Source organism: Botrytis deweyae (assembly GCF_014898535.1).
Source record: "Botrytis deweyae strain B1 chromosome Unknown BDEW_012, whole genome shotgun sequence".
Lineage (NCBI taxonomy): Eukaryota > Fungi > Ascomycota > Leotiomycetes > Helotiales > Sclerotiniaceae > Botrytis > Botrytis deweyae.
The window spans coordinates 383,240-408,357 of NW_024066219.1; the positions used below are offsets into that span (position 1 = coordinate 383,240).

The following is a 25,118-nucleotide window of genomic DNA, read 5'->3' on the forward strand; positions in this document are numbered from 1 at the left end:
TATGACTTAACGTCCTTTTCCACAATTAGACTTTTTTAACCTTTTAGTTCTATTCCTGGAGAAACGCCAACAGAAACAGAAACACATCAATCAAATCCAAAATCGAATGCCGGAGTACCGATACGATACAAGTATTGGAACCAAAGACCGTGCAGTCGTGCATGGCACTGCACGCTCATCTGTTTACACCTTAATAGGCAATTCCAGCTAAGAAGCATGGGACTGAGTCCGCGGATAAGCATTTAAGTATCCATCTACTTACTTTCACCCCACAAGACCACCCTTCTAGAACAATATTAATCGGTTTATGAACCCCTTTCGAGTCTCATCACCGGCGACCCCCCAACCAAAAACTTCTTATCCGTCGTGGAAAAGGTCACGATGTCAATTTCTAGCTTCATGTTTGTCTCTTTCACAGCTGCACAGACTTCTGCACCCTGGGCCTCACAGACTTTACAGGGCTTCTTGTACTTCTCATTCATCTTGGTACCTGACTACCACCTTATTTTCCTACCCAAAATCTAACTTCTAAGACACATCCACTTCAACTCACATACGAATAGACGATCAAAATATTTTTTTCAGAGGTACAGTATGTGCCATTTTAGTTACATACCACGTACAATCAGCATGCGTGGTAGGTAGCAATATGCAACATGCAATGCAAGACACGCATTTCAAAAATCGAGCACCCTTCAAAGATTCGAGACTGTGCACTGCATCTTCTGCAACGTATCCAGACTACTCGATATAAAAAAAATGAAGAAAAATAAATCGCCTCCTTTCTAGACCTTTTCGCAAAAAAAAAATGAATCTTTCCCCACATCTTCAAAACATTATCTGTTGCTAACATGTGCCCGCGTGAGCATTTATATGGGTATTCTCCTTTTGCATCTATCGCGCAATAATTAAGAGTTTCTAAAGATGGACTTTTGCTTGTCTGCTTGGCAGCTTGCCTCTCCAGCATCTTCGGTAACAAACTGAAACTTAGAAATCTATACTGTACTTTGCACTGTACGCTCCGCTTCTCCAATCTATCATACGATGTGTAAACATAGTTTTGACCAGAATTCACGAGTATTCAATTCAAAAGGTTACATACCGCTCCCTCGTAAAGCATAAACCACCAACCCACAAACTACTGTACGGAGTACAACTGGTCCTACCCTTCCGGCCTTAGCATTCGCAAAAGCACAAAGTGAACAAAGCTCTGCAGAAACCTAGATAGAGAGACATACCTATGCATAGGGATTCGCAATCCCTCCATCTCATCCCATCCCTTTATCTTTCTTCATCTGCGTGCTTCACCGACAGAAGATATGCACCGGATCCCACATTGTCGCCACATCCCTAGACTAAACCCAAAAATGAAATAAAAATTAATTTTTTTTTTACTTTTATCAATTTTATTTGGGATGGTAATCAGTTCGAGCTATCGCTTCTAATAATTCTATTAGTGAAGCGAAGCGAGAGCGTGGGATGCGCATGGGGCAAATCGTTAGCGTACATTTTCGAGCAATGTTGTATCGCCCACCTTTTGGAGAGGGGAAATCTCACGATGTTTTTTTTTTCTTCTCTTTTTTCACTTTGGGTGAGATGAGATGAGATGGTTTTGTGTGGTGTTGTGGTGTGGTCACCGGGAAGGCATTTAGGGGGTTTGGTCTGGGACTTGTGGTGTTGTACATAATTATTGTTTGTATTTTAATGTTGTGATTAATTATACATCAATCTCAGAAATAGTATTCACAGAGAGTAACAGAATCATTCAATATCGTATTTTCTGAATGATAATGATATTTTTCACCCCTCTCTCTCTCTCTTCCATCCCATCTCATCCCATCGATACGATGGATTCTCAAGTATATTTTTAACATTCTCGGCCGCATCGAATAAGTTCTAGGCATTCATCTCTTGTGCATTAATGTCCAAGCTTTTTTGTGCTGGTCTCTGATAGGATAGGTCGATTATGCGGCCGCGGGGAATCCGGCGCTAGTGCAGATTGGGGCTGAGCGAGGACGATATTGATAACACGAGAGAGATGAATATAGATATAACGGTGTTTGTGTCTGTGTTTGAATTTGGGGTTTGGTCTTGCTTCGGATCTGGGTTGGGGTAGGCGAATCCACCACGGGATCTAGATGAGGAGCGGCGCTTGCTACCGTTTATTTATTTATTTGATTATTATTTTTATTTAATAGATGGCCGCGTGGGTGAGAGAGAGCTCGAGCTTGGAAGGTGGTATGTGTACATGTGCGTTTTTGCTGAGCTCAAGCTTGGATACATACATGGCTAGGATCTAGCATGTTATGGACTGGAGCTTGAGGGTGTAGGATGGCAAGGCACAGTTGGGTATGTCTTGCATATAAGGAGCTGATGGGCCCGGAGGCTGTTGTGACAGTCGTATTATAAGGGTACAGTATGTGCTTGCATGCTTGCTGCTTGGCCGTTTCCTTGGCCGCCTCCTTGTCCTGGCTTGTGCTGTGGATGTAGGGGATGTGCTGAGCTTGGATATACATGTAGCTAGGTTCTAGCATGCTATATAAGGACCGAAGCTCGAGGGGGGTGGCGAGAGATGGAGATAGTTGAGTATGTCTTGCATATAAGGAGGTGAGGGCGGGAGGACCGGAGAGTTTCTCAAAACATCTGTACTATAGTATAGTATGGTATGTGCTTGACCGCCGCCTTGTTGTGGCGTGTGCTGTGTATAGATGCACAAAAGCTTAGATGTATACTAGCAGGCTATGCTATGTACCGGAGATGAGAAACGGATAGATATGTCGTACATACACGGGAGCGGGAGATGAGTACGACATATCTAGGTATGTAACACGTGCTTGGCTGCTTACTTGATCTTGTTCGTTCTCGCTCTCTGGTATTATCCATCATCACTTAAGTTTTATCTTGAGCTTGAAAAAGATCTGCAGATACCAGCTCGGGAGTTCATTGCCTTTTGAAAGTCGAGTCTGGCAATGAAAGGTATGCGGTTCCAGAACTTCATTAGAATACTCGACATTCATTATACTGGATTGGATGATGGTGCTCCGAACATCGAAATTGTCCCCAAACAATGAAAAGCTCCTTCCAGCCTGTAGTCCAGATCATGAAATGAGATGCTCTAGTACCGTCTCCAGCCGCTTCAGTTAAACCCTCGCCTTGCTGCTTGAAATAGTCAAGCTCGGGGGCCAGGAAGGGAAAGCAGAGGCGATACCGACTCAGTTTATGTGGATGGTGCGAGGTATCTCGTTTGGTATGATCCAGTGACGAGATTGTCGAGATTTTGGTGGAGAGGAGAGACGATGCATCTTGTAAGTGATAAGAGGGTTCGCTTGGACTATTTGGAGGCTGATACGTTATTGGAGATTCGTTTGGTATAATCCAGCGACGATTGAATCGAGTGATTTGACGGTGTCTGGTAGGCGACAGGGAAGACATCCTCTCGATTATAATGACGACCTAATTCACTAGGCGATCCGTTTGGTATAATCCAGTGACGGATCTTTCGATTGTGTGACATGGATCGGGTGATTCAACGGCATCTAACAAGCGATTGGTAGAGACCCTATCGATTATCCACACTAGCAGGCGGGCTGACGGCGGGCTGACGGCGGGAAGATTGAATAGCATACAGACTAGAGCCGTTATAAACTTCAATCATCTGCCGGAAGTCTAGACCGGTGCAACATCCGTATTATTCTCCCCTGGATTGGCCAGAACTTGTTAGATTCTTGAAATTTACGAGATGAATTCTCGTGAATCGTGCAATTTACTTTGCCACAGCACCATGATCCAAGAATCGGCAGATCTTTAGGGTATTCAGGCGGAGAGATTTTCGTTTGTCCATCGTCTTTACCGCGGGGCTGTGTTGTTGGGGAGACCCTCGCGTATGCGCGGCGGTCGTACTCGCGAACACTGCCCGGGTTCAGGTGTCTGGGCTCATTGGTCCATTGAAAGGCAAAAGACAGTCCGTAGTAAGGGTATCCGTTCGGATAGGTCTTCCTGAACAGAGCCTCTTCAAATTTTCCTTCTCTTCTCCCCTCTTCCTCGTCGCCGCCGTCGTCTTCTCTCGGTATTCCCGCACACGCCTCATCCTCGCTAAAATCCTCCTCCTCTTCCTCATTTACCTCACCATCCTCATTCTCGTCTACTTTCGTTGCATCACCTGCCAATCTTTTCGTTTTCTTGGCTTGTCTCTCTAGTTCTTCCGCTGCCTGCCATACGCTGCGCCGCTTTTGTTCTCGCATATAACCCTTGCACTCCTCGGGCATAAGGGTAAGACGTTTATGTTGAGGTCGTCCCATCTTTTCACTAATAAGGAGTATGGACTGTCTCGAGAGGCTGATTTAACTTAAGACTATGAGTTTATTTGAGTGGATCAACTAACCTAAGTATATAAACTAGTTCGAATGTATGAATTGTTCTGGGAACTTGAAATGATTTGAGAGTATGAACTGATTCAATTGTCTGTCTTGTCCAAAGATCAGAAGTCGGTCTCAAAGTACGAAATTTCTTGAATGTATGAACCGACTAGAGTGATTGAAACAACTTGAGTATGTGAATCTGTTCGGGAATATAACCTACCTGATATTGTGAACTGTCTTGAGAATTCAAGTCAATCTTTAGGCATAAATTGTTTTGAATATATATGATCTGGCTTAAAAGTCTGAAGCAACTTGTAAGTATGGATTTATGTTTGAGGAGAATCCTTAAGAAGATGGAAATAAATCAGAGGAGGCTTTTGAAATCCATACCCCAGAATTTCCAAATGAACTGGATAAAACTCTAATCTAATAGAGTAAGTGCTGCCAAGCACTTATATACACCGATCACTATAAAATAGCCCTGGATAACAATTTACTCACCAATTACATCTAATCCTAGACATACGATCAGCTTATCTTGATAATAGCATATCAAATCCAACCCTCATGTTAGGTAAATGACATATTTATATAAACCCCCGAAATTGTTCACCAATGGTGTACTTTAAGTATTAATCTAGAGTATCTAGTTAGAACAAGCTTTGGAGCCATCTCGCTAGTACATGATTCGCTTAATCACTGATGGGCTTCCTTACACATGCCTTTGGTATTGGGCATGCGATGTCGTCAGTAACGGTGTTGCGGGTAAATATTGAAGGCGCGAATCGACCAATATACATATAAACTAGATCCACGGGATTAACAATTCTATAACCCTTCCAAACCTTCAAGAACGATCCCTTTAAAGGAATGCTATCTTCTTCGTACCGACAAGAGTTCATCTGATGATTTTGAGAGGCGTCATTTGGTATCAATGGGTTTTGGAGTTATCTGCACAGTCGACATTCGTGATACTCCTCGAAAGTTATTGGTTTTTGATTGGTTCACACGTAATTTCTCTCTGTGTTTAGTTGAGAAATTTGGGTATCTTCCCTAACATCCTATTTTTATAGGATACGATCTTCCGTCATGTGGTTCAAATCTGTGATTCTCAAAGAATCGATATATATAGTCTCTTATTCATGGAAAGTTACCCAAATAAACATTACATCTCAATATAACCAGCCCAAAATCATCACCTCACGACTGTTTAATCCAGTCACTTGAATACAGCTGGATTAGCATTGTGATTCATGACAAGCTAGCTCCATAGGGCTGAACTAATATCTCAAGACCCAAAAACATGCTCACAATAACACCGAACCTTTATCACCGAATTGTGAAATGAACGTTAGATCATGTCAACCAATCGTGTTCTCCGAAATCAAACATCGTATGAAAGTAACACGGGATATCAGAATCATCACGGTTTGAATATTCTTCATTACATTATTGGTCCTATCTAAGAAACCAAATTCAAACAAGAACTTGGGACTACATAATACAACCATACGATATGCAATCTGACATCGAGGAATTAGCTCTATCCGATCAAATCACGCAATATCTTCGTCATGATATCACTACCAAACCAAGTCCAATTTCCAACCCTAAAGGACATAGCAATCTACCATACGAATATCCTACATCGAGTTGAGTATCATTTAGAGTAGATTAGTCTAAAAGCTATTCTAATCCCACTGAGAATCCAACCCGACATCTACACAGCTACAGCTTAGGATAATATTTTCATCTTGAAATCCATAGAAGATTCCGTCTCGTGAGGAATTAAAATAGCAAAATTATCTATCAATCTGTCATCATCATCACCACCTATCCGCGAATTTCTATCAAGTTCCTCAAAGTTCACTACATACTTTGATGAGTTGTGTTACATCTCTGCTAATTTTCTATCGATTTTCACAATCCAGAATCTAGATATTTAACCACCCGTCAATGAATCCAGCTTAGATCAATACCTATATATACCACCCCAGCTTCTCCATCGTTCTTTCATGTCATCGGTATCAGAATAATATACATAATGACAAGAAAATACTCATCAGATCTACAGACAATTTCACTGGTTGGGGACAGAAATTTGAGGTTCATGAGGTACCCTCTAGCTGCTATACTTTAGAATTGTATACGTGAATTGACCTTTAATATCTATGTCACTATGTAAAACCACCATCCACTCGTAAACGTGGAACACAGTCCTAGTTTAACAATCATAATTTAGATTCCAGGAATTTAAGCAAACGGATAGTTTCATTCAATCAATGTATGTATTGGCTTGTAAAACTAAATTTTTTGTGCATTGAATAGATCCTCCATGATACATTCATGCAGTTTACTATTCGTGGCCAACTATTCAGCCATAAAATAAAATATCAATGATTCGGTTTGATCTCATTTCCCAAAAAACCTCCATCACCATTTTCCCCGCGCGCACTTTGCCACCTACCAGCACAAAGTGCGATGAAAAATGAAGCAAACCATCCAACCCTACCCATATAAAACCCAAGAAGTTATCGAGTATCATTAATAGCCTCCGTAACCACCACCACTGGGTGGATATTGATACCCACCTTGACCGCCATAAGGGGGCTGTTGAGGTGGATATTGTTGGCCTGAGTATCCCTGCTGAGGAGGATATTGGTTCTGAGGAGGTCCTTGACCCCATGGATCGGGGGCAGGTGGTCCTTGTTGGCCCCACTGACCGGAAGGTGGCCCTTGATTCCAATACTCTCCTGGAGGAGGTCCTTGTTCGTAGTTGTTATGTGGAGGGCCGCCGTACTGTTGGCTGTATGGCTGCTGCTGCTGCTGCTGTTCATAGCCTCCGTACTGTTGGTATGGAGGTTGCTGAGATGCATAACCACCTTGTTGTTGATAACTTGGCTCAAGGTAAGCATTTCCACCTTGAGGTGGCTGTGAAGGACCCGTGTTTCCGTACCCGTAATTTGGAGTGCCGTGTTGTCGTCCTGGAGAACCTGGAATTGGGGAGGCGTTTATGTATGATGGTTTAGTATCCAAGCCCTCCATTGCTCCTAGATCTCTAGTTTTGATTTCTGACCAGATAGATCCTGAGGTTTTACCGTGGCCACCGAGAGAGCCATGATTATGATCATGTTGGTCTGAGCCGGTGTGGTTTCGACCGGCCTTTACAGATTCTGAATTGAGTAAATGGTTAAGACCCTGAGCATTTGGTTGTTCGTTGATCCAATCTTTCACAGTATTGAACATGTTCTTGTGGATTTCGACATGTTCGTCGCGGAGAGCTGGATGATGGAAGGTGCGTAAGATATCGTTCATGACCTCATCAACCGGCACGCCCGGATTTTGCCACGCGTAAAGTATACGACTGAAGGGGGTTAGCAATTTTGTTGCCACTATAGGAGGAAAGCTTACGGTGTAACATATTGTAAGATAGTGGAAGCCACTCTTCCAGCGCATGAATTCAACATGTTAGAAAAATGATCCTTGGAAAGCATAGAGTGAGTTGGATCAGTGCAATGTGGATCATTCCATGGCTCGAATTGAGAGTTTGCACTGGCTTCAACAACTGTACTGGAACCCTTCTTCAAACTATCAGACACTGCATCAATGATAGGTCGAACAAACGGTGCGAGTAAAGATAGAATAAACACGGTCAACGTCTCACTGATCCTCTCAACCAATGATTCGAGGCCAGGAATCTTGGCAATTGTGTTGTTAATAGCTCTGACAATCTTATCTCTGAACTCGAGAATAGGATAAATCTTCTTTGCAGTTGCCACCGCATCAAAATCAGGGCTCATTCCTGGAACACCTGGACCTGGTGGGCCACCTGTAGAGCCAGGAGGAGCGTTGAATGTATTTCCAGAAGCTCGAGTTCGCTGGTTGGAATTTTGATATTCTTGAGCGGCAGATTGAGCTTGAAGATCTCGTGCGGTACTTGCTAATCCGCTTCCCATACCAGGAATCTGAGCGAGAAGACCTGCAAAGTCCGTGCCGCTACTTCCAGATCCAAATAACCCACGCTGGCCGTCACCGCCACCACCACTCTGCTGCGCCTTTTGCGCCCCACCCAAAGCAAGATCCATTTCTTCAACTTCAGTTTGAGTGAAATGATCAGTTGCTTCACCAAGAACTGAATGCAAGAAATCAACGGCTCCGAATGTACCTGTGACTAGAGGATAAACATGATGACCACGAATATTGATCTCCGCATTTACGCCACAATGAGGGAAGACATCACGGTATCCTAGTTCTCTCAAAGCCAACTCGCAATAATTTGTATGGGCTCCAAAGTCTTCCATGCAGTGCAAGGCTTGTCCAAGACATCGAAGGGCTTCACAGAGATCTTCTTCCTTGCCTTTACCGTGTGAGCCGCTAGTATACAGTCTACCAAAATGAATACTTCGTGCGAAGCTGAATTTGACGTAACCGGCACTAGTTGCCCAGCCTCCACTTTCGTTGGCAATGTAATTTTTCATACCTGAATTTGGGTCGATTTCGAGCTCTATAGGATTGATAGGGCCACGGAGTCTGGAGTCAAAAGTTCTTGCATCTTCATTATCAGCATAACCTTTGGGATTATCGATATGCTCTTCGGGTCTATAAACGCCAAGACGTTCTTCTGTGACCTCGAATTCTGCAGTAGCGTAACCAAAAGACAAGAAACTCAGAACCCAAACCTATTAATGATTAGCAAGTATGCCTATGATAATCAAGTAGCCATTTCCTTACCAGAATTCGAATTGTGGGCGCCGATACACCTTTCAAACTTCCTACATCAACTGCTTGAGAGTAATCTCGCAACCAGTTTCCAAAGTAAACCCTCTTGATCATCATACTCGTCCATTTGTGACCCTTAATGAAAGCAACAGTCTTGAGCATATCCTCGATATCGCCATGACGAAAGTTCTTGCCCTCGATATTGGATATACTAGGAATATTACCGGCACCAAAAGCTACTGCGGGGGAAGGTAAAACAAGAAGCAATATGCATGCTATGAGCAAAAATGACCCGGAGCTGGGAATTAGGAAAGCCATTTTGTGTTTTGATGGTATCACCACTATCACTTTGTACTTTTGGCAAAAGATGAAGAGTAGAAAAGAGGTTTCCAAGATCGGAAAGATGACGAATGCAGAAGAATTATAACATTGCGATTGTTGTTGTAAGCCTTGCCAAGTTACTGAGCCACATCTGACGACCTGAACGCAAACCCCGCCATCATGTGAATCCTCGAGGCTTGAGAATCACGTGACAAATATGAATAAGCAGAAAGATCAATTAAGATTGTCTGCAGGGTGTCCCCTGAAGGTTGTCGGTATCTACAGATTTGATGTGGCTCGATTCTCTATCAAAATCTCCTGAGGAAAGATCACCATATTCTGAGTGGCCGGTGTATACATCGATTTTTATATATACTCGTACTTGGACGGTAACGAGTCATTTATTGTATACTTCTATTCTGATTGCAGAGGAAGCAATTCTGGAGTTTTTGATTGTAAACATCCCATTCCTTTGATTGCTTTCTGTGGCTGCCATATATATCAAAGACGTTGGTTGCACGACTTCCACCGCCCTATTCATTGTCCGAATATTCCGTTTCTCTGTTTACGCCCGTGCCCGACAACTCTCTAGTTTCTTTCTCAATTTGCCTCCCAAAATCGATACAAAATATCGATTCATCCCTCTTATACTTCTGCGATTCTTATTTTTTTTTAATTCGAAAGTCGATACCTTTCGATAAAATCGCGACCATGTCTCCTTCTCGAACTCTCCCAACCCTTACCCAGGCGGAAGTTGCCTCTCACAACTCTGCAGATAGCTGTTATGTTACTATGGGCACAAGGGTCTTTGATGTTACAGATTTCGTTGACAGCCATCCGGGCGGAGGTGAATTGGTATTGGAATACGCTGGTCAAGACGTAACGGCGATCCTAAAGGACGAGCTCTCGCATACCCATTCCGAAGCTGCTTACGATGTTCTTGAGGATTCTTTTATCGGATTTGTTGCTACAAATAAGGTTATCGACACCGCTACCAAGAGTACAAAACCAGATTCCATTGTTCCACTTCCACCTACAAAAGAAGGCTTGAAGGAATTGAAAGAAAATGGATCCGCAAACTCTCTGCCCGTTTATGCCAATACTGGAATGTCCACGGAAGACGATTTGAACAAGGAGACAGATGTTGTGAACGATTATAAGACACACAAGTTCCTTGACCTAAACAAGCCATTGCTGATGCAAATCTGGCGTGGTGGGTTTAGCAAGGAGTTCTACTTGGAGCAAGTTCATCGACCACGTCATTATAAGGGAGGAGAGTCTGCACCTCTTTTTGGGAATTTCCTTGAACCTCTATCAAAGACAGCTTGGTGGGTTGTGCCTATGGTTTGGGTTCCACCTGTCACCTACGGTACATACCTTGCGAGCAAAGGATTCAATAACATCGCTGGAGAAGCAGCGTACTGGTTCTTGGGTCTATTCCTTTGGACTCTGGTGGAATACATTTTGCATCGATTCCTCTTCCACCTCGATAAGTATGTATATATCCATACACCTCTCCTTTAAATCCGACAGCGAATATCAAGCTAACGTGTATCTCTAGATGGCTCCCAGACAACCGAGTAGCACTCACGCTTCATTTCTTACTTCACGGCATTCACCACTATTTACCAATGGATAAGTACCGATTGGTTATGCCTCCTACCCTCTTCATTGTTTTGGCGACTCCTTTCTGGAAGCTTGCCCATGCTGTGTTCTACTGGGATTGGCATGTGGCTACAGCAGTGTTCTGCGGAGGAATCTTTGGATACATCTGTTATGATTTGACACATTACTTCCTTCACCATCGCACACTGCCTTCGTACTGGAGACAATTGAAGAAGTACCATCTTCAACATCACTTCATGGATTACGAAAACGGATTCGGAGTTACCAGTCGATTCTGGGATTGCATCTTTGGAACTCAACTCGCACCGGCGCCAAAAACCGTATGAAGTGGAGATGGATAACGAATTTGTAAATGATGCAGCTGAACTAGGAAACAATGGTGTGTTTTTGGAACGACTTGACGATATAGAACTATCAAGACATTCTGGTCTCGGCGTTCATGAATTAGGCTGGATACGGAGAGCAGGCTGGCCTTCCTAGAAGAATTAATAGTTTCTTAACCTTTTTAATATCCTAATATAGACTTTTTACTTTCGAAAAATCACAATTCATTACCTTCATATTGTATTTACTACAATTTTTTCGGGCAAAAATTTCACTCAATTCACCTTAAATATTGATCATGGACCAAAAACTTTGCACCGCAGCCAGAATTATTTTGATCGTTCAAAACACGTGGTGCAGGTGCAATGATCAAACTAAGAAGAAACACTAGACTGACTAATTCATGTTTTTCCCACCAGCCACTTTCTGTACAAGACAACAATTCTAACTTTTAAAAGTCTTTCACTAATCCCATATCCATCAATCTTCGACGGTTTCAAATACCACTAGCCATCATATTTTGTCTGTCTGATTTGCCAAGCAATCATTTGGAACAAGAAGATCATCGAATTTGTAAATTGTCCATTCTCAGGCGAGTAACTACCCTCACCATGTCCGCCTTAGATGTCGAAGCCCTCTTGGATTCAACTGCAGCTGCTACTCCTGTTGAGCAAAACGGATCTACTAAGACTAAAGAATCCGATGACCGCCACAAGGGTGAGCGCAGTGAAAGACGCGACCGTGATAGACTTCGCGATGATAGCAGGGATCGCGACAGAGATAGAAAGCGCCGCGCTCGCAGCAGAGATAGAAACGAGAAAGATGGCACTTCAACCCCAACAAGTGAGCATGGAAGCGCAAAGGGTAGACGCAGAAGTAGAAGCCGAGATGACAATCGTCGACAACCTCGTCGCCGCAGAGATACCCCGGAAGAAAATGGCCGCAGGGATGGAGATTATTATAGAGGAGGTAGGGGTGGCGGACGTCAACGCTCACGTACCAGAAGTCCCGATAGATATTACCGTCCTCGAGGTGACCGCCGTGACCGCGATGAGGTAGACAAGCCTCGAGAAGAACGCCGGCCGAGAAGTCCCAAACGAGAAGGAACACCCCCCTTGACTGAAGATGAACGGGACAGGCGCACCGTTTTTGTGCAACAACTAGCAGCGCGTCTCAGAACTAAGGAACTCATCGCATTCTTTGAAAAGGTTGGCCCCGTTAAGGAGGCTCAGATTGTCAAGGACAGAGTCAGTGGTAGATCTAAAGGGTATGTGTTTTCTTAATAATTCTTGCATGGCTTACTTACTAACTTTGTACAGTGTGGGCTATGTTGAGTTTAAAAACGAAGAATCAGTTCCTGCTGCTATACAACTCACTGGACAGAGACTCCTAGGAATCCCAATCATTGCACAACTCACCGAGGCTGAGAAAAATCGACAAGTCCGCAATCCAGAAGCTACCACTAGTAACCCTAATCAAATTCCATTCCATCGACTATATGTGGGTAATATACATTTCAGCATCACTGAAAGCGATTTACAGAATGTATTTGAGCCATTTGGTGAGCTCGAATTTGTTCAATTGCAAAAAGAAGAGCAAGGACGTAGTCGAGGTTATGGATTTGTTCAGTAAGCTTTTCACATGAAAAGTCTTGTGGTTATGCTAACAAGTACAATAGGTTCCGTGATCCAAATCAAGCTAGAGAAGCGTTGGAGAAGATGAATGGGTTTGATCTTGCTGGCAGACCAATTCGTGTTGGTCTTGGAAACGATAAGTTCACTCCTGAATCTACCGCCAGTCTTCTGCAAAGATTCCATGGCCAAAGCCACCAACAACAATTTCAGGGTTCCGCATTTTCTGGCGCTGGTGGGCGTGGTCCTACCGCTGCTGGCGGCAGCAATTTCGATCGTGCTGGTGGTCGAGATAATGATAAAGGTGCGGGCGGTGCTAGTGCTTTGGACGACACTGACGTTGGCGGCGTGAACTTCAACAATTATAGTCGAGATGCATTGATGAGAAAACTCGCCAGAACAGATGATACCACGGTTGCGGCAAATCACGAAAGAAGAGAAGTATCAAAACCTAAAACAGAAACCAAAGCTTTACCTGTCAATGTCAACATGGCTAGCCGTTGTGTTGTACTTAAGAACATGTTCGATCCTACAGAGTTAGTAATATATCCCCTTCTGTCGATTCATTGCTAACCATTTTCACAGAGAGGACGGTGAGAACTGGGAAAAGGAACTTGAGGATGATGTCCGCGCAGAAGCGGAAGAAAAATATGGCCACGTTGTTCACATTGCTTTAGATCCAAACTCCCAAGGAGATATTTATCTCAAATTCGATCGAGTACAAGGAGGAGAGAATGCCATCAAGGGTCTGAATGGAAGATATTTCGGTGGGCGAATGATTAGCGCTACTCCTGTTGTGGATGCAGTCTACAGCAGTTTGTTCTCTCGCACAAAGGCTATGTGATATGCTAATAATGGCCTACACTCCACTTGTATTAGGGTAACATCTGGTGAGATAAAAATCCGTCTTTTACATACCTAAGACTAATGATGAGTAGATTTTTTATCACAGAAATCTCTATGCGATTGGCATACCTCCGAAAAACCTCGCAATACTTCGATTATTTGAAGCAGTAATCACCTCTATGTTTACAATGCATATTTCAAGTATCTAAGACGATCCGGATCTGAAACTCGCTTCAAGAACCTCAAGCAAACGTCTAAAAACATTGCTGATTTCTTTGTGCAGGAGCTTCTTCTCAAGCCTTACCCTCTGCCTATGATTCCACTGATTGCACATAGGAACACTCTTTACTGTATACAAATTCACTCATTTTCATTTCCTTTCGGCATGCAAGCTTTCGGGTTTGATGGTAGCACACTTTTAGTTAGATGGAGTAATAAAATGATCACCATGACCTTCCATCAATATTCATTATGTGATGTCTGTGGTGCTGTTGACCGATGTGACCTGACTGCATACCGAATATATGTTAAGCTAAAAATCACATATTCGGTTAAGGCTCTGCAAGTGCTAGGACCTATTTCAGTATTACTCCCCTGACTGAGCTTTGAACCATTGTAGACATTATTCTTCCAGCCAAGAAAGATGTGGTATGCACGCCAGGTTCTTTTGAATGTTTCTTTTCGAAGCGATTGTCCTCATCTCATGCTTGAAACTTTTCCACCAGCTATGATAGTGTCTAATCGACAATGTCCATTTAAGGTTCGACATCAAGCGAAGTCTTGATATTTATGACAATTGATCGTGAGAGAGCTCTCCTTAGATGAGTAGGAACTGTCAGTTTGGGGAACTGCTTGGGCCTTACAAACGACCCCAGTTGCAATGATTGGAATTCCAAGAAGGCAACACTTAGCTATGACTAGGTATTTATGTTTTTGCAGGACTGGATCAGTGCTACCTGGCAGTAGTGGACGGACAGCTAAAGCCATTTGCTCAAGGGTTTAGCTTCTATAGTCATTGTTTTGCAAGGAATGTAAGCTGTTGGCGTCTCTCTTGAATGCCCAACTCTGTTTTTGACCTAGCGATAGATAATTGTTCTCCGGAATATATCTTCCTTAGCGAGTTTCGAACTTCATGGAGAGGAGAAAGGCAGTTGTGAGAGGAGGCATCAGTGTTGTGCGCAGTTAAAAGTTTTCAATATGTGCTTCACTGACTGCTATTTAGTATGCAACTGCGTGTCTAAAACCTTGCCTGAAAAGATGAGTCTCACATTCACTTTATTGGATGCAAGATGAACAGTTTAGAAAACAGAATTAAGGCCTAAAAAGTATTGTTGCCATAGGGGTCTCGCCGAAAAGAAGTAGAACAGCAAAGATACCAACATTTAGTAGATTACGAAGCTCTCTCTATGAAGAGAGAAAACTTCCAGTCAAAATCTTCTTTGGTCATCGTCAACTGTTAATCCCAAAACAGCTTAACGTTGTACAAGACACAATGTATTTTTCAACCTCCGAACGTTTGCCACTTTGCTTAGAGCTGCCAAAGGACTATTCTTCGACCCCTGCCTTCACGATAGCAAGCGCCAACAGTTCAATTGCGCATAATTTTTTGCTTCCGCTCCAAACTAGCCTTAAATGTGATAGCTCTGGAATCATGATCTTTTGTTGAACAGCGAACCTCCAAAACAATAAAGACGAGTAACAGCTGAAGCCAGTTCAAAAAAACAGCCATCGTTAAGTCAAAGTTCTCAGCACCTCTACGATTACTCCACAGCTCATACTCGATATCAAGGAGGCATGTGGGGTTCACTCAATTCACCTCCACAGCTCCGCCACAATTACCCCACAATCTCAACACGCCACATCAACCGAACACATCACCTCGACTTTGACGACAATAAGAACAACCTTGGAAACCCTCGATGTCAAACGAAAGATGATCGAGGATATAAAAAAGCAAAATAGAAACTCCGTTAACATATTCGTTGCGCCAACGGGGAATCGAACCCCGGGCCCAAGCAAACTCGTGAAGATGTGTATCTTCACATGGGAAGCTTGGATTTTACCACTAAACCATTGGCGCTAGTATTTTAGTAGTGACGATTCCATATTTGAGTACGTATACACTCTCGATTAGCGCCAGATATCTTCCGCAAATTTTTTTGTTAGTAGCGCATATTTTCTTCTTACACTCACCATGCTTTTCGTTTTCAATTGGAAATATCACTAGGTCTCGATCATTTCATTGCCCAGGTGACGCGTTATGTTGTAGATACGATCGAGAGAGCTCATGCGAAGGGATCCATATCACGTGTCGCATATCATATATCTTCTCAGATTTAAGAGAGAGAAAGGCTTCAGTCATTCTGAGACAGGGAAATACTACTAGAATCTCAAATACTCGGATATCTATCTTCAAAAGCTTGCACGAGACGCAAATTGAATCTTCATTTGGAGAATCACGTGGAAGTCCTGCTCTTCATCCTTTCTTGGGTCTGCGACCAAGCTGCTCGTTTACTTGGATACATTGCGAGTATATTGCTGAAATGTGTTGGTACTCGCCCAGGGCTTTGAGAGTTGAGAGCAGTGGCGTTGAGTCAGGACCTTCGATGATGACTCTTATAATATAGCCACACAATGAAAACGAAATAATCACTTTGGCAGTAGAAAGATTGGCGATATTGATATTTCCAGAGATGATTGCAGAATCCTAACTCATCAATTTCTCTCCAAATCAAACTTCCTAATAAAAGTCTCCACTTGCAAACAGCAACATTCTCAAATTTTCACATCTAGTAAACGAGGAGACAAACCAGCCAGCTCGTGAAAACTATATCGTATTACTAGTCCTCCAATGCCTTCCCAACTCCCCTTTACGTTGTTGAAACCACCGAGAATTGGCGGTTGTAACAATTTTCGTGTTGGTCTTGACACATACACCGCTGCTCGATGTCCCGGTCTGATCACATCTACCGGTGATCTTACATGATGAGAGGTAATTATAGGCTGTGAAGAGAGTTATTTCTCATTTATGTGTTATTTACCATGTCCCGAAAATCTCCATCATGCCCGGCCTAACCGAGACCAACGACGACAACGTCATTTTCGAGACCGGCAAAAGCGAGACCGAACAACCAGCTCTTCAGCACGAAATCGCCAAAGACCACTTCAAAAACTTAGCCAAAGCCCCTATCGACCTCTCCAAGCCCGGACTCAAGATTCTCCATCAAGCACCTTCAGATGATAAATTCCCTATCCTCATTTCTCACAACCGCCCAAACAAAAACAACACATAACAACCCCCCGGCATCTGGCTCAAAGACGTCGCCGCCCCTCCCCAGCCCAACAAAAATACATCGGAACCGACATCGTCGACTCCTACCCCTCTCCCGCCCCTCTCCCGTCCTCGCACTTCTCCTTCTTCTCACAATCCATGACTTCCGACTGGCCGTCCGAGCTCACCTCCATCTTCGATCTAGTACAATCACGCTTCGCTCTTCCAGATGCAGGAATACACTCTCCACATTCCGTAGTCTCGCGACTCGTTGCGCTCGTAAAACCAGGTGGATAGTTCCAGCAATCCGAAATGGTGTTTACCCCCTGGCCATCCAATGAATCGGCCATCAAAGAATTCCAATAAGCATGGATCGATGTATTTACCATTGTATCGGAGGACAAGAACTGGAATACTTGTATGATTTTGAGAAATGGTATCGCGAGATGGGATTAGAAGATGTGCAGTATGAGATCTATACGATTCTCGTTGGGGCAAAAGCGGAGAGTGAGAGGATTAGGGATATCAGTATTGAGAGTTTTGGGCTGACTTGTTAGGGATTGGTGGATACTACGAAAGATGAGTCTTTTTGTATATTCTGGGGATGAAAGTGGGAGATCACTTGCTTATGATTCCTATCTAGTATTGCCACCTATATCTATCTCACCGGAAAGACTTGCTACATTGCCCCAGCGACTTCGCAAGGAATTGACGGAAATTGGTGGGACTTGGCAATCATTCACTATCTAGGGTCGTAAAGAGGTATAGAACAAAGCCCTCGCGGAGTCACAATTGGCAAAGCTATAAGGCAATTTGAACATCAAGGAATGGAGACGTTGTTAGAAACAAAACTTTTGATTTTTGAATTTGAGTGACGATCATGATGGTACATTTTATACATATCTCCTATTTTCTTTAACGTCCAGTCCATGCCAGATCCCACCCATCATTAGAGCATAAGGCGCGCAATAATAATACAATGCTCTAAATCCACCCAGAAAATTTTCTATTTTGACTTTTCCTCGCTATTCTCTTCCACTGATCTCATCATTTCATTGTTCTCCTCAGCCGCCCTCTTCATCTCCTCATACCCCTCGTAAACACCAACCTCCTTTGGCTCCTCTCTAAATTCCAACGTCTTGACCGGTTCATTCGCCTCCTTCTCCGTAATCCTCTGCCTCCATGCCCGACCACTTTGTGCCAAGTCCTTCAAATGCGCAATAAATTTACTATTCCTTTCCTCAGCCCATTTGGTGTCTGGCTCATCTGATCTTCTCAAAGCTGTCTTTCTTCTCAATTGGGTTGCTTTATAAAGATTCATAGCCCTTTCGTGATCGGGAATTTCCGATAATGCGTATTCAACAACCCATTTATCGTCTTTAGTCAACTTTTCCGGTCGTACTACGTAGCTGTCGTTGACCTTGTTGCGAATGGCAAGATGCATTGCTAAAATCTCTTTTTCAGGTGCTTCCTCTGGAAGAGTTGACTCGACATCTGACATTAGTGTCCTGTCGTTGGTATCATCTGTTTCACTTGAAGTGAAAGACTCATCCGTTGAGCCTTCTTGAGACTCTGATGACTCATGATTTGAATCAGAGAAATCCGAAGTTTCCTCAGCGGAGTCAATTAATAGATCCTCAGTTTCAACAAGTTCCGGCTCCCGAGCTTCAGATGCTTCGACGTTGTTGTTTTGAGCGCCCGAAGTTTCTTCAGCTGGGTCGACGAGAAGACCTTCTTGCATGACTGTTTCCTCAATGGCAATTTCCCTAAGATCGCTAGGTTTTGCTTCCTCACTTGAGTCTTCGGGTTCCTTTTCCTCGTCTCTCTCTTCAGTTTCCTCTTCTTCCTCTTCCTCCCCATCGCCGTCCTCTTCAATTTCCTCTTCCTCTTCCTCTTCTTCTTCCTCGTCATCCTCGTCCTCCTCCTCATCCTCCTCGTCATTCTCTTCGTCGGCATCCTCATCCGCTTCTGCAGTAGTCTTTTCCATATCCTCGTCGTGCTCTGTTTCTTCAATCACTTCCATTATGTCAACTGTCTCTTCATCGACATCAACATTATCTTCTTTCCACAGTTTATTCTCGCTCTCTCCCGCAGCATCAGCTTCACCTTGTTCATTATAGGATGAGGTTGAAAGGAACTCTTCCACACGTTGTTCCACCTCATCCAACGTCAAACCAGTGACATCATGATGCTCAACCAAGCTCTCAGCGATTTCCTTTGCACTCTTGATCTCAAATTCATCATTTTCCATACTTTCTTCAATCTTGGCACGAAGATCTTCCCATTCAGCATTCTTCTTCTCTTCCAACTGCTCTTCTTCGCCCTTCTCACCATGTAGACCAAGAACGCGAGCTTCGAATGCTTCAATCTCTGCTTTATTTGTGTCTTGAATCTTTTGTATCTCTTCCTCTTCCATAGGCTCAGCGAAAATGTACATAAATGGCGTCTCGACATTACCACGAGTTTCGAAATGTAATCGTAATGATTTTCCTGGAAATCTAGCAGTTGCACGATCTAAGGCTTTGTTGAGCAAATCAACGCTGAGTTTAAATTCCCTATCTCCGGTGGTAGTATCCGTTGTTCCGTGAATAGTATTGTCTAATTCTGGTAAACTGATATATTGGAAACCGAAAATTCGCTCAATGTTGTGATATGCAACAAAGATGCCATCCATACGACCCATTCTGACTTGTAGAGAGTACTTTAAGAATGCAGCTCTGATCATATCAAAGTACTCTCGTTCAAAAGAATTATATTCTCCATGAAGGCTAAAGATCTCGTAGCCACTTCCTTCTGCGTAGTTCTCGATATCCATGCGAATGGATATTACAGCTCGAGTCTTTAGATCAAACATGCCGCTCCCCGGAAGGCGGGGATCGTGGGCATCGAGTTGGGATCGCATAAGGAAATCGCCCATAGTAGTATAATGGAAAGATTCAACTTCGTTACGTTGATCTTCTGTGATTGAATTCGAGTTTTCCTTTCGATACTGTTCAAACTCTTCTTTCGGTAAAGTGAGAAGCTTCTCCATTGATTTTCCAAGCATACTCAATATATTGGCTGTATCAAATTGCTTGTCCGCATCAATGGCATAAACTCCGTCTCTCTCCCTCAGAAATACTGCTGATGGGCCTCGCTGGAGCGCAGTGAAGGAATTGAATTCAACAGGGAAATTTTGTGATAGCATGCTTGTATTGATTGGCCTCCACTGTGATAGCAAGAAATGAAAGTGGGCAAGAGATGCCGACATACTTGAAGTTGAACCTGTATACTTTCTCTTTTCATGTTTGGCAGTCTCAATCAATGCTTCATCCCTCGAAGAAGTGACATACTGTTTCAAAGCGGTGAAATCAAATTCACTGACGGGCATAATCTTCTGCAAATAAGGATCGAAGTTGAACACACGCGAACGAGGATCCTGTAGATGATACACTCCAGGGTTGAACAGGGCTCTTTCAAGTCCATATGATAGTCCAGGAACTGGAGGTTGCTTCTTCTGTACTGGTACTAGCTGAAGAGAATCGGCATCTACCGATTTTACTTCAAATGCAGTTGTGCCGGGAGACTTTCTCATTGGGCCTGTCTTGATTTCTTTAGCCTTTGCAGGCGCAGCTTTTTCGCGACTTGGTTTCTGCTCCTTGGCAGATTTAGACTTTCTATCCACAATCCTCCTGACCGGACCTTGAGGAATAGATTCAAACGAGGCCAGCATTCCAGCTAGATTAGTTGATGAGCTCACAGCTTCAGAAACCATATCCTCCTTTTTTGGCCTTGGCCTATTGACAAGAGATGCACGCAATTCTTTCATAACTTGAGTCCGGTCTGTGGTAGTTAAGCCTCCCTTTTGAATAAGATCGACGAGATCCTTTCTTGCAGCAGCTTCACCCTTTTCAGCTACCATGGTTTCGTAGATGGAATGCAGCTGCCAAGGAGCTATCTTCAAATTCTTTGTGTCATCACGGGCAGCACTTTTGCTTTCAATTTTTCGGATCAAGCTCTTCGAGCTGGTCGAATTGACATAATTGATAAGCTTTTGCTTGACCTTTTTGATTCGATCCTTCGACTCCTTTTCTTCTTCGTTTATCTTTTTGTTTGTTACATCACCGCTTGTAGTCTTTGACTTTGGCGTGCCCTTCTTCGCATTCTTCTTCGTATTCGATTTTGGTTTTGAGCCAGAGTCTTTGACGTTTGTTTGATTCCCATCTTCGGGATTTATGTCCCCTTGGCCCAAGGTAGCCTGCTGCTGTTTGCCCTTCTCTTGCTCATTGACCTGCTTCGCCGGTTTCTTCTTTTTCGACTTCGCGGCTCTTTTTGCTTTCGACGCTTCCATCAAACTTTGCAGAGCCGTTGAACCTGCCGTTTGAGTGTCACCACTATCTTTCGGAGCATCATCGACCTTCTTGGTGTCAGTGTTCGTGTTTTTCTTCTTGTAATTAAGCCGTGTCGTCGAAAATGTGGCGGCATTTCTAGGTGCCCGCGGCGCGCCCCGTATCGCATTTGAGTATAGAGGAAGAGCATCTGAAGCCCCAAGAAGTTTCGAGAGGCATGATGTACAGACGTATGGTTGCTGCAGCTTAGGAGTCCGCCGACTTAGAGAGACAAACATGAGAACGATTTAGAGAATAAATCTCTTTTGTTCATGCCATTAGTTGGATTTGTTCCTTATCGACTATGATCTCGATTTTTTTTCTTGATTGTCTACCACCTCTATCTTAGCGTACTTTTACGGGACAGGGCGTGCAGGGGGCCCGATACCCTTACTCCACAGGAAAAATGATCCCCATTCTGAAATGAATTCACCGAAGCTCAATTACCGATCAGGCTTTGTTAATGAATAAATATATTGAGAGAGATCAAGCAAGGTTTGGAGTACGTAGTTGGTGAGAAATTGAGGCACTTTTCAATTGTGATTAGATCGCATGTATTGCATATAGCACAGTATCTTTTGATAGAGATCAAGAGCACAAGAGCAACTAAAAAAATATTCAAGTACATTTCCATTGTCATTGTACCCATAATACAAACCAAGCAATCACGCGGAGTATTATGCCATAATATCCACACATTCATTTTGAACACCGTCTCAGCGCCAATCGTAACAGAATCAAGCAAATGGGTATATGCGTAGAGAGCATCCGTTTATCTCAAGCCAAACGCCCACCAATGCCAGCCATGCAACACCGTTAATAAAACCTTCCATCGTCCTCTTTATAGCACGCACCTATACCTTTCCCATAACACCGTATCCACCCAAAACAACGCAAGATTCGAAGCAATTAATGTCCTGGTAAAGCTTCGTGTGCTACAGCACAAGCTTCTTCAAATGTCGCCTGAGCCTCTTGTCTCTTTCCAGAGATGTCATAAAATTGTGCTAACAACCCTTCGGCAACAGAAACCCATAGCTTGTTCTTGCTATGGTTGGCTTGCTTTAGTGCAGCTAAAGCACTCTTTTCTGCTTGGTCCCCTAGACAGTTGTTGAAGAACTTACTGCACATGATGTTAAGGACAAGGCATAAGAATTGCGTGTTGTGGGAAGCCTTTGCCTTAGCTAAAGCTGCAGACAGGTGATTTTTAGTCTCGTGAATCATAGCGGAATTTCCGGTCTTGACAGTCGCCCTAAGTATTGAGAATGCTGTCTGGATATCTTTAGTAGGATGATTGACGCAATATGGTTCGAGTTTCGAAATAAGCGTAACATTCTCGATGGGATCTTGCCAAATTTCATCTTGTAGAATCAAGAGAACATTGAGAGCGGCAAGAATTGCAATATCACGCTCAACCTGATCTTCGGATGACAAATCATATAGCTGAAATGTCTCATGCTGGAAGACTTTCAAAGCAGCCTTCAAATCGCCAGTTCCCTGAAAATAGACCCCTTCAAGATAGAGAGTAAGAGTTCCTAATCGCCCTGACAAGGGAATTTCAAACTTTTCTGCAGCAGCTGTTATGCAATTCATAGACTGTTTTACTTGTGACCAATTACCCACAGCAGCGCAACAGAATGCCATGTAAATGTGCAAATAGCATAGAATATGACCACGCCATTGTTGTTTGGCAACAATCTCGGACAACAGGCCAGGGGAGGCTCTGGATGCTCGAGATTCATCTCCTGCAATAAATGTTAGCATCAATGTATAGAGGAGAAAAATACCGATTACCTATAATTCTGCCTAGACCTTCTTTGAGAAATCTCACGGCTTTTTGATCGAGGGGGTTTTTGTGCATTAAAACTATTCCTGAAAGTAGATAACTGTAATCATGTTAGAAATTCTCAGAGCGACTCGAAAAGCGTGTGATACGAACGTTAAGGCATATGCATCTCTCTTATTCAAAAATGACATGACTATCTGGCCTCGCCCATCTTCCCTCGTACTCAAAACATTTCGGGTATCTGGACTGATGAGATTTTTGACTTTGTGAACGCCGTCTATAGGTATAGCAAGGGTGTCATTTTCGATGCTCCATGCCGTGTTTTTTAATAAATCATCCATAACCATCTGCATTGCCCTCAAAGTACTCAGCATCTGAGCTGGATCTCCACGAAGTATACTACAAATTACATCAAGAATATGAGTAAGACCAATGAGCTGAGGTATGCTACTTTTATTGTCAAGCTGATAGGTTCGTGCCGCAGCAATAGCTCGTTGAACATGCTCAATTCCATCTACTCCGGCGGACTTTAAGTGGGCAATAGCTTCCATGAGGGATGCAACAATATAAACAGAACGATCTCCCTGTTGGTTCGCAAGGGTTGAAATGCCTCGAATATTTTGTATGGCCGCATGGTTATCTGTTGGAGTCCTTAATTGTAAAGCATGTGATGCTCTAAGAAATCGGAATACGTAGACCCAGGAATTGTGTTGATAGCTAATTACAGTCAGCGACTATAGACAATATACTCGAAACCATTTACGTACGCTTGCGCATCGGAGATATGGCTGTCAAGTGTTTTCATGGCTGCTTTTGGATTCTTCTCGAACATCAATCGCGCGAATAAGAACTGCATTACATATTTGAGGTCGTAGTAGTGATTCTAATCTCATGTTAGAAACTGTAGCCACGAAATGAAAAGCGTGTCATACTCTTTCGCAAAGTATTATGCCTTGACTAAGCATGGTCTCTGCCTCTGCATAGTTGTTTGTCTCTTCGAATATAATTCCGGCAATCCGCAGTCGAACTTTAGCCTCCAATCTTGCAGGAAGCTTTAATTGCTTCAGTGCAATAGTCAAACATTCCAGCCCCATAGTAATCAGTTTGTGATATGCGTGAATATTTTCTTCCGTCATGGCGATCGCAACTGCTGGTGCAAGTTCATGCGCTGCGCCGAAATACTCCTCTGCCAGCGAGATCAAAAGTAGAGGATAATCAAGTTGCGTCGGGGGTTTCGTATGGGCTACCTGAGGATTTATTTGCTCCATTGGCATGTTTGACGGAGGTAGTATGCGATGTTGCGGGGCGCGTTGATTGAGAGGATATTGTTGCTGAATGGGTTGTGGAATTTGAACCTGAACCTGAACTTGAGGTTGAGGTTGAGGTTGATAATACTGCGGCGCGGTGGATGGTGCCGTACGAAAATTGTCGGGCGCATATCCAGTCGTGGGCATATTGTATTGAAGTTGAACATTTGGATTCCAATACGATCTTTGATCCTGCTGCATAGCTCCTCCCATCTGGTATTGTTGCACGCTTGCACCGTTCTGCATCATCATACCGTTCCTATCGTATTGAGGCGAATTGTCCTGCGGAGGATATGCGTTTGGATCATACCCGGGCCAAATATTGGGCATGCCATGATTTCGAGACATAACTCGCCCCTCTTTTGAATAACCCTCAGTCACAATATATCCGCGCGGTGGTGAAAAATAAGAGATATAATAAATATAAATGAATGTTCACGAGCATTACCAGAACATTGAAAGGATGAATGACATAAGAATACTCTGCAAGGATGCTACTCTAACTATGTGATCAGAGTCAGCCAATGAGAATCGATGGGTTTCACCGAAGTCCTTCCCGACAATC

At 43.4% G+C, this 25,118-nt stretch overlaps 7 protein-coding genes across 7 annotated transcripts; 3 read left to right on the forward strand and 4 right to left on the reverse strand.

Annotated features, from left to right (window-relative positions):
* Nucleotides 1-3,647: 3,647 nt before the first annotated feature.
* EAE98_005938 (uncharacterized protein) lies at nt 3,648-4,298 on the reverse strand (the record flags this gene model as incomplete). The annotated part of the gene is made up of 1 exon (XM_038953560.1): nt 3,648-4,298. One exon carries the CDS (start codon nt 4,296-4,298, stop codon nt 3,648-3,650), a length of 651 nt encoding a protein of 216 aa, XP_038809955.1.
* Nucleotides 4,299-6,902: 2,604 nt separating this feature from the next.
* Nucleotides 6,903-9,395, reverse strand: EAE98_005939 (uncharacterized protein; the record flags this gene model as incomplete). Its single annotated transcript, XM_038953561.1, has 3 exons — nt 6,903-7,722; nt 7,770-9,037; nt 9,090-9,395. The coding sequence occupies 3 exons, from the start codon at nt 9,393-9,395 to the stop codon at nt 6,903-6,905; spliced, it is 2,394 nt and encodes a 797-aa protein (XP_038809956.1).
* Nucleotides 9,396-10,109: 714 nt separating this feature from the next.
* On the forward strand, nt 10,110-11,350 carry EAE98_005940 (uncharacterized protein; the record flags this gene model as incomplete). The annotated part of the gene is made up of 2 exons (XM_038953562.1): nt 10,110-10,891; nt 10,960-11,350. 2 exons carry the CDS (start codon nt 10,110-10,112, stop codon nt 11,348-11,350), a joined length of 1,173 nt encoding a protein of 390 aa, XP_038809957.1.
* Nucleotides 11,351-11,959: 609 nt separating this feature from the next.
* EAE98_005941 (uncharacterized protein) lies at nt 11,960-13,823 on the forward strand (the record flags this gene model as incomplete). The annotated part of the gene is made up of 4 exons (XM_038953563.1): nt 11,960-12,615; nt 12,668-12,976; nt 13,027-13,515; nt 13,565-13,823. The coding sequence occupies 4 exons, from the start codon at nt 11,960-11,962 to the stop codon at nt 13,821-13,823; spliced, it is 1,713 nt and encodes a 570-aa protein (XP_038809958.1).
* A 3,641-nt stretch (nt 13,824-17,464) lies between these two features.
* Nucleotides 17,465-17,653, forward strand: EAE98_005942 (uncharacterized protein; the record flags this gene model as incomplete). The annotated part of the gene is made up of 1 exon (XM_038953564.1): nt 17,465-17,653. One exon carries the CDS (start codon nt 17,465-17,467, stop codon nt 17,651-17,653), a length of 189 nt encoding a protein of 62 aa, XP_038809959.1.
* A 449-nt stretch (nt 17,654-18,102) lies between these two features.
* EAE98_005943 (uncharacterized protein) lies at nt 18,103-21,702 on the reverse strand (the record flags this gene model as incomplete). The annotated part of the gene is made up of 1 exon (XM_038953565.1): nt 18,103-21,702. One exon carries the CDS (start codon nt 21,700-21,702, stop codon nt 18,103-18,105), a length of 3,600 nt encoding a protein of 1,199 aa, XP_038809960.1.
* A 670-nt stretch (nt 21,703-22,372) lies between these two features.
* Nucleotides 22,373-24,901, reverse strand: EAE98_005944 (uncharacterized protein; the record flags this gene model as incomplete). The annotated part of the gene is made up of 5 exons (XM_038953566.1): nt 22,373-23,205; nt 23,255-23,346; nt 23,400-23,963; nt 24,014-24,129; nt 24,179-24,901. 5 exons carry the CDS (start codon nt 24,899-24,901, stop codon nt 22,373-22,375), a joined length of 2,328 nt encoding a protein of 775 aa, XP_038809961.1.
* Nucleotides 24,902-25,118: the final 217 nt, after the last annotated feature.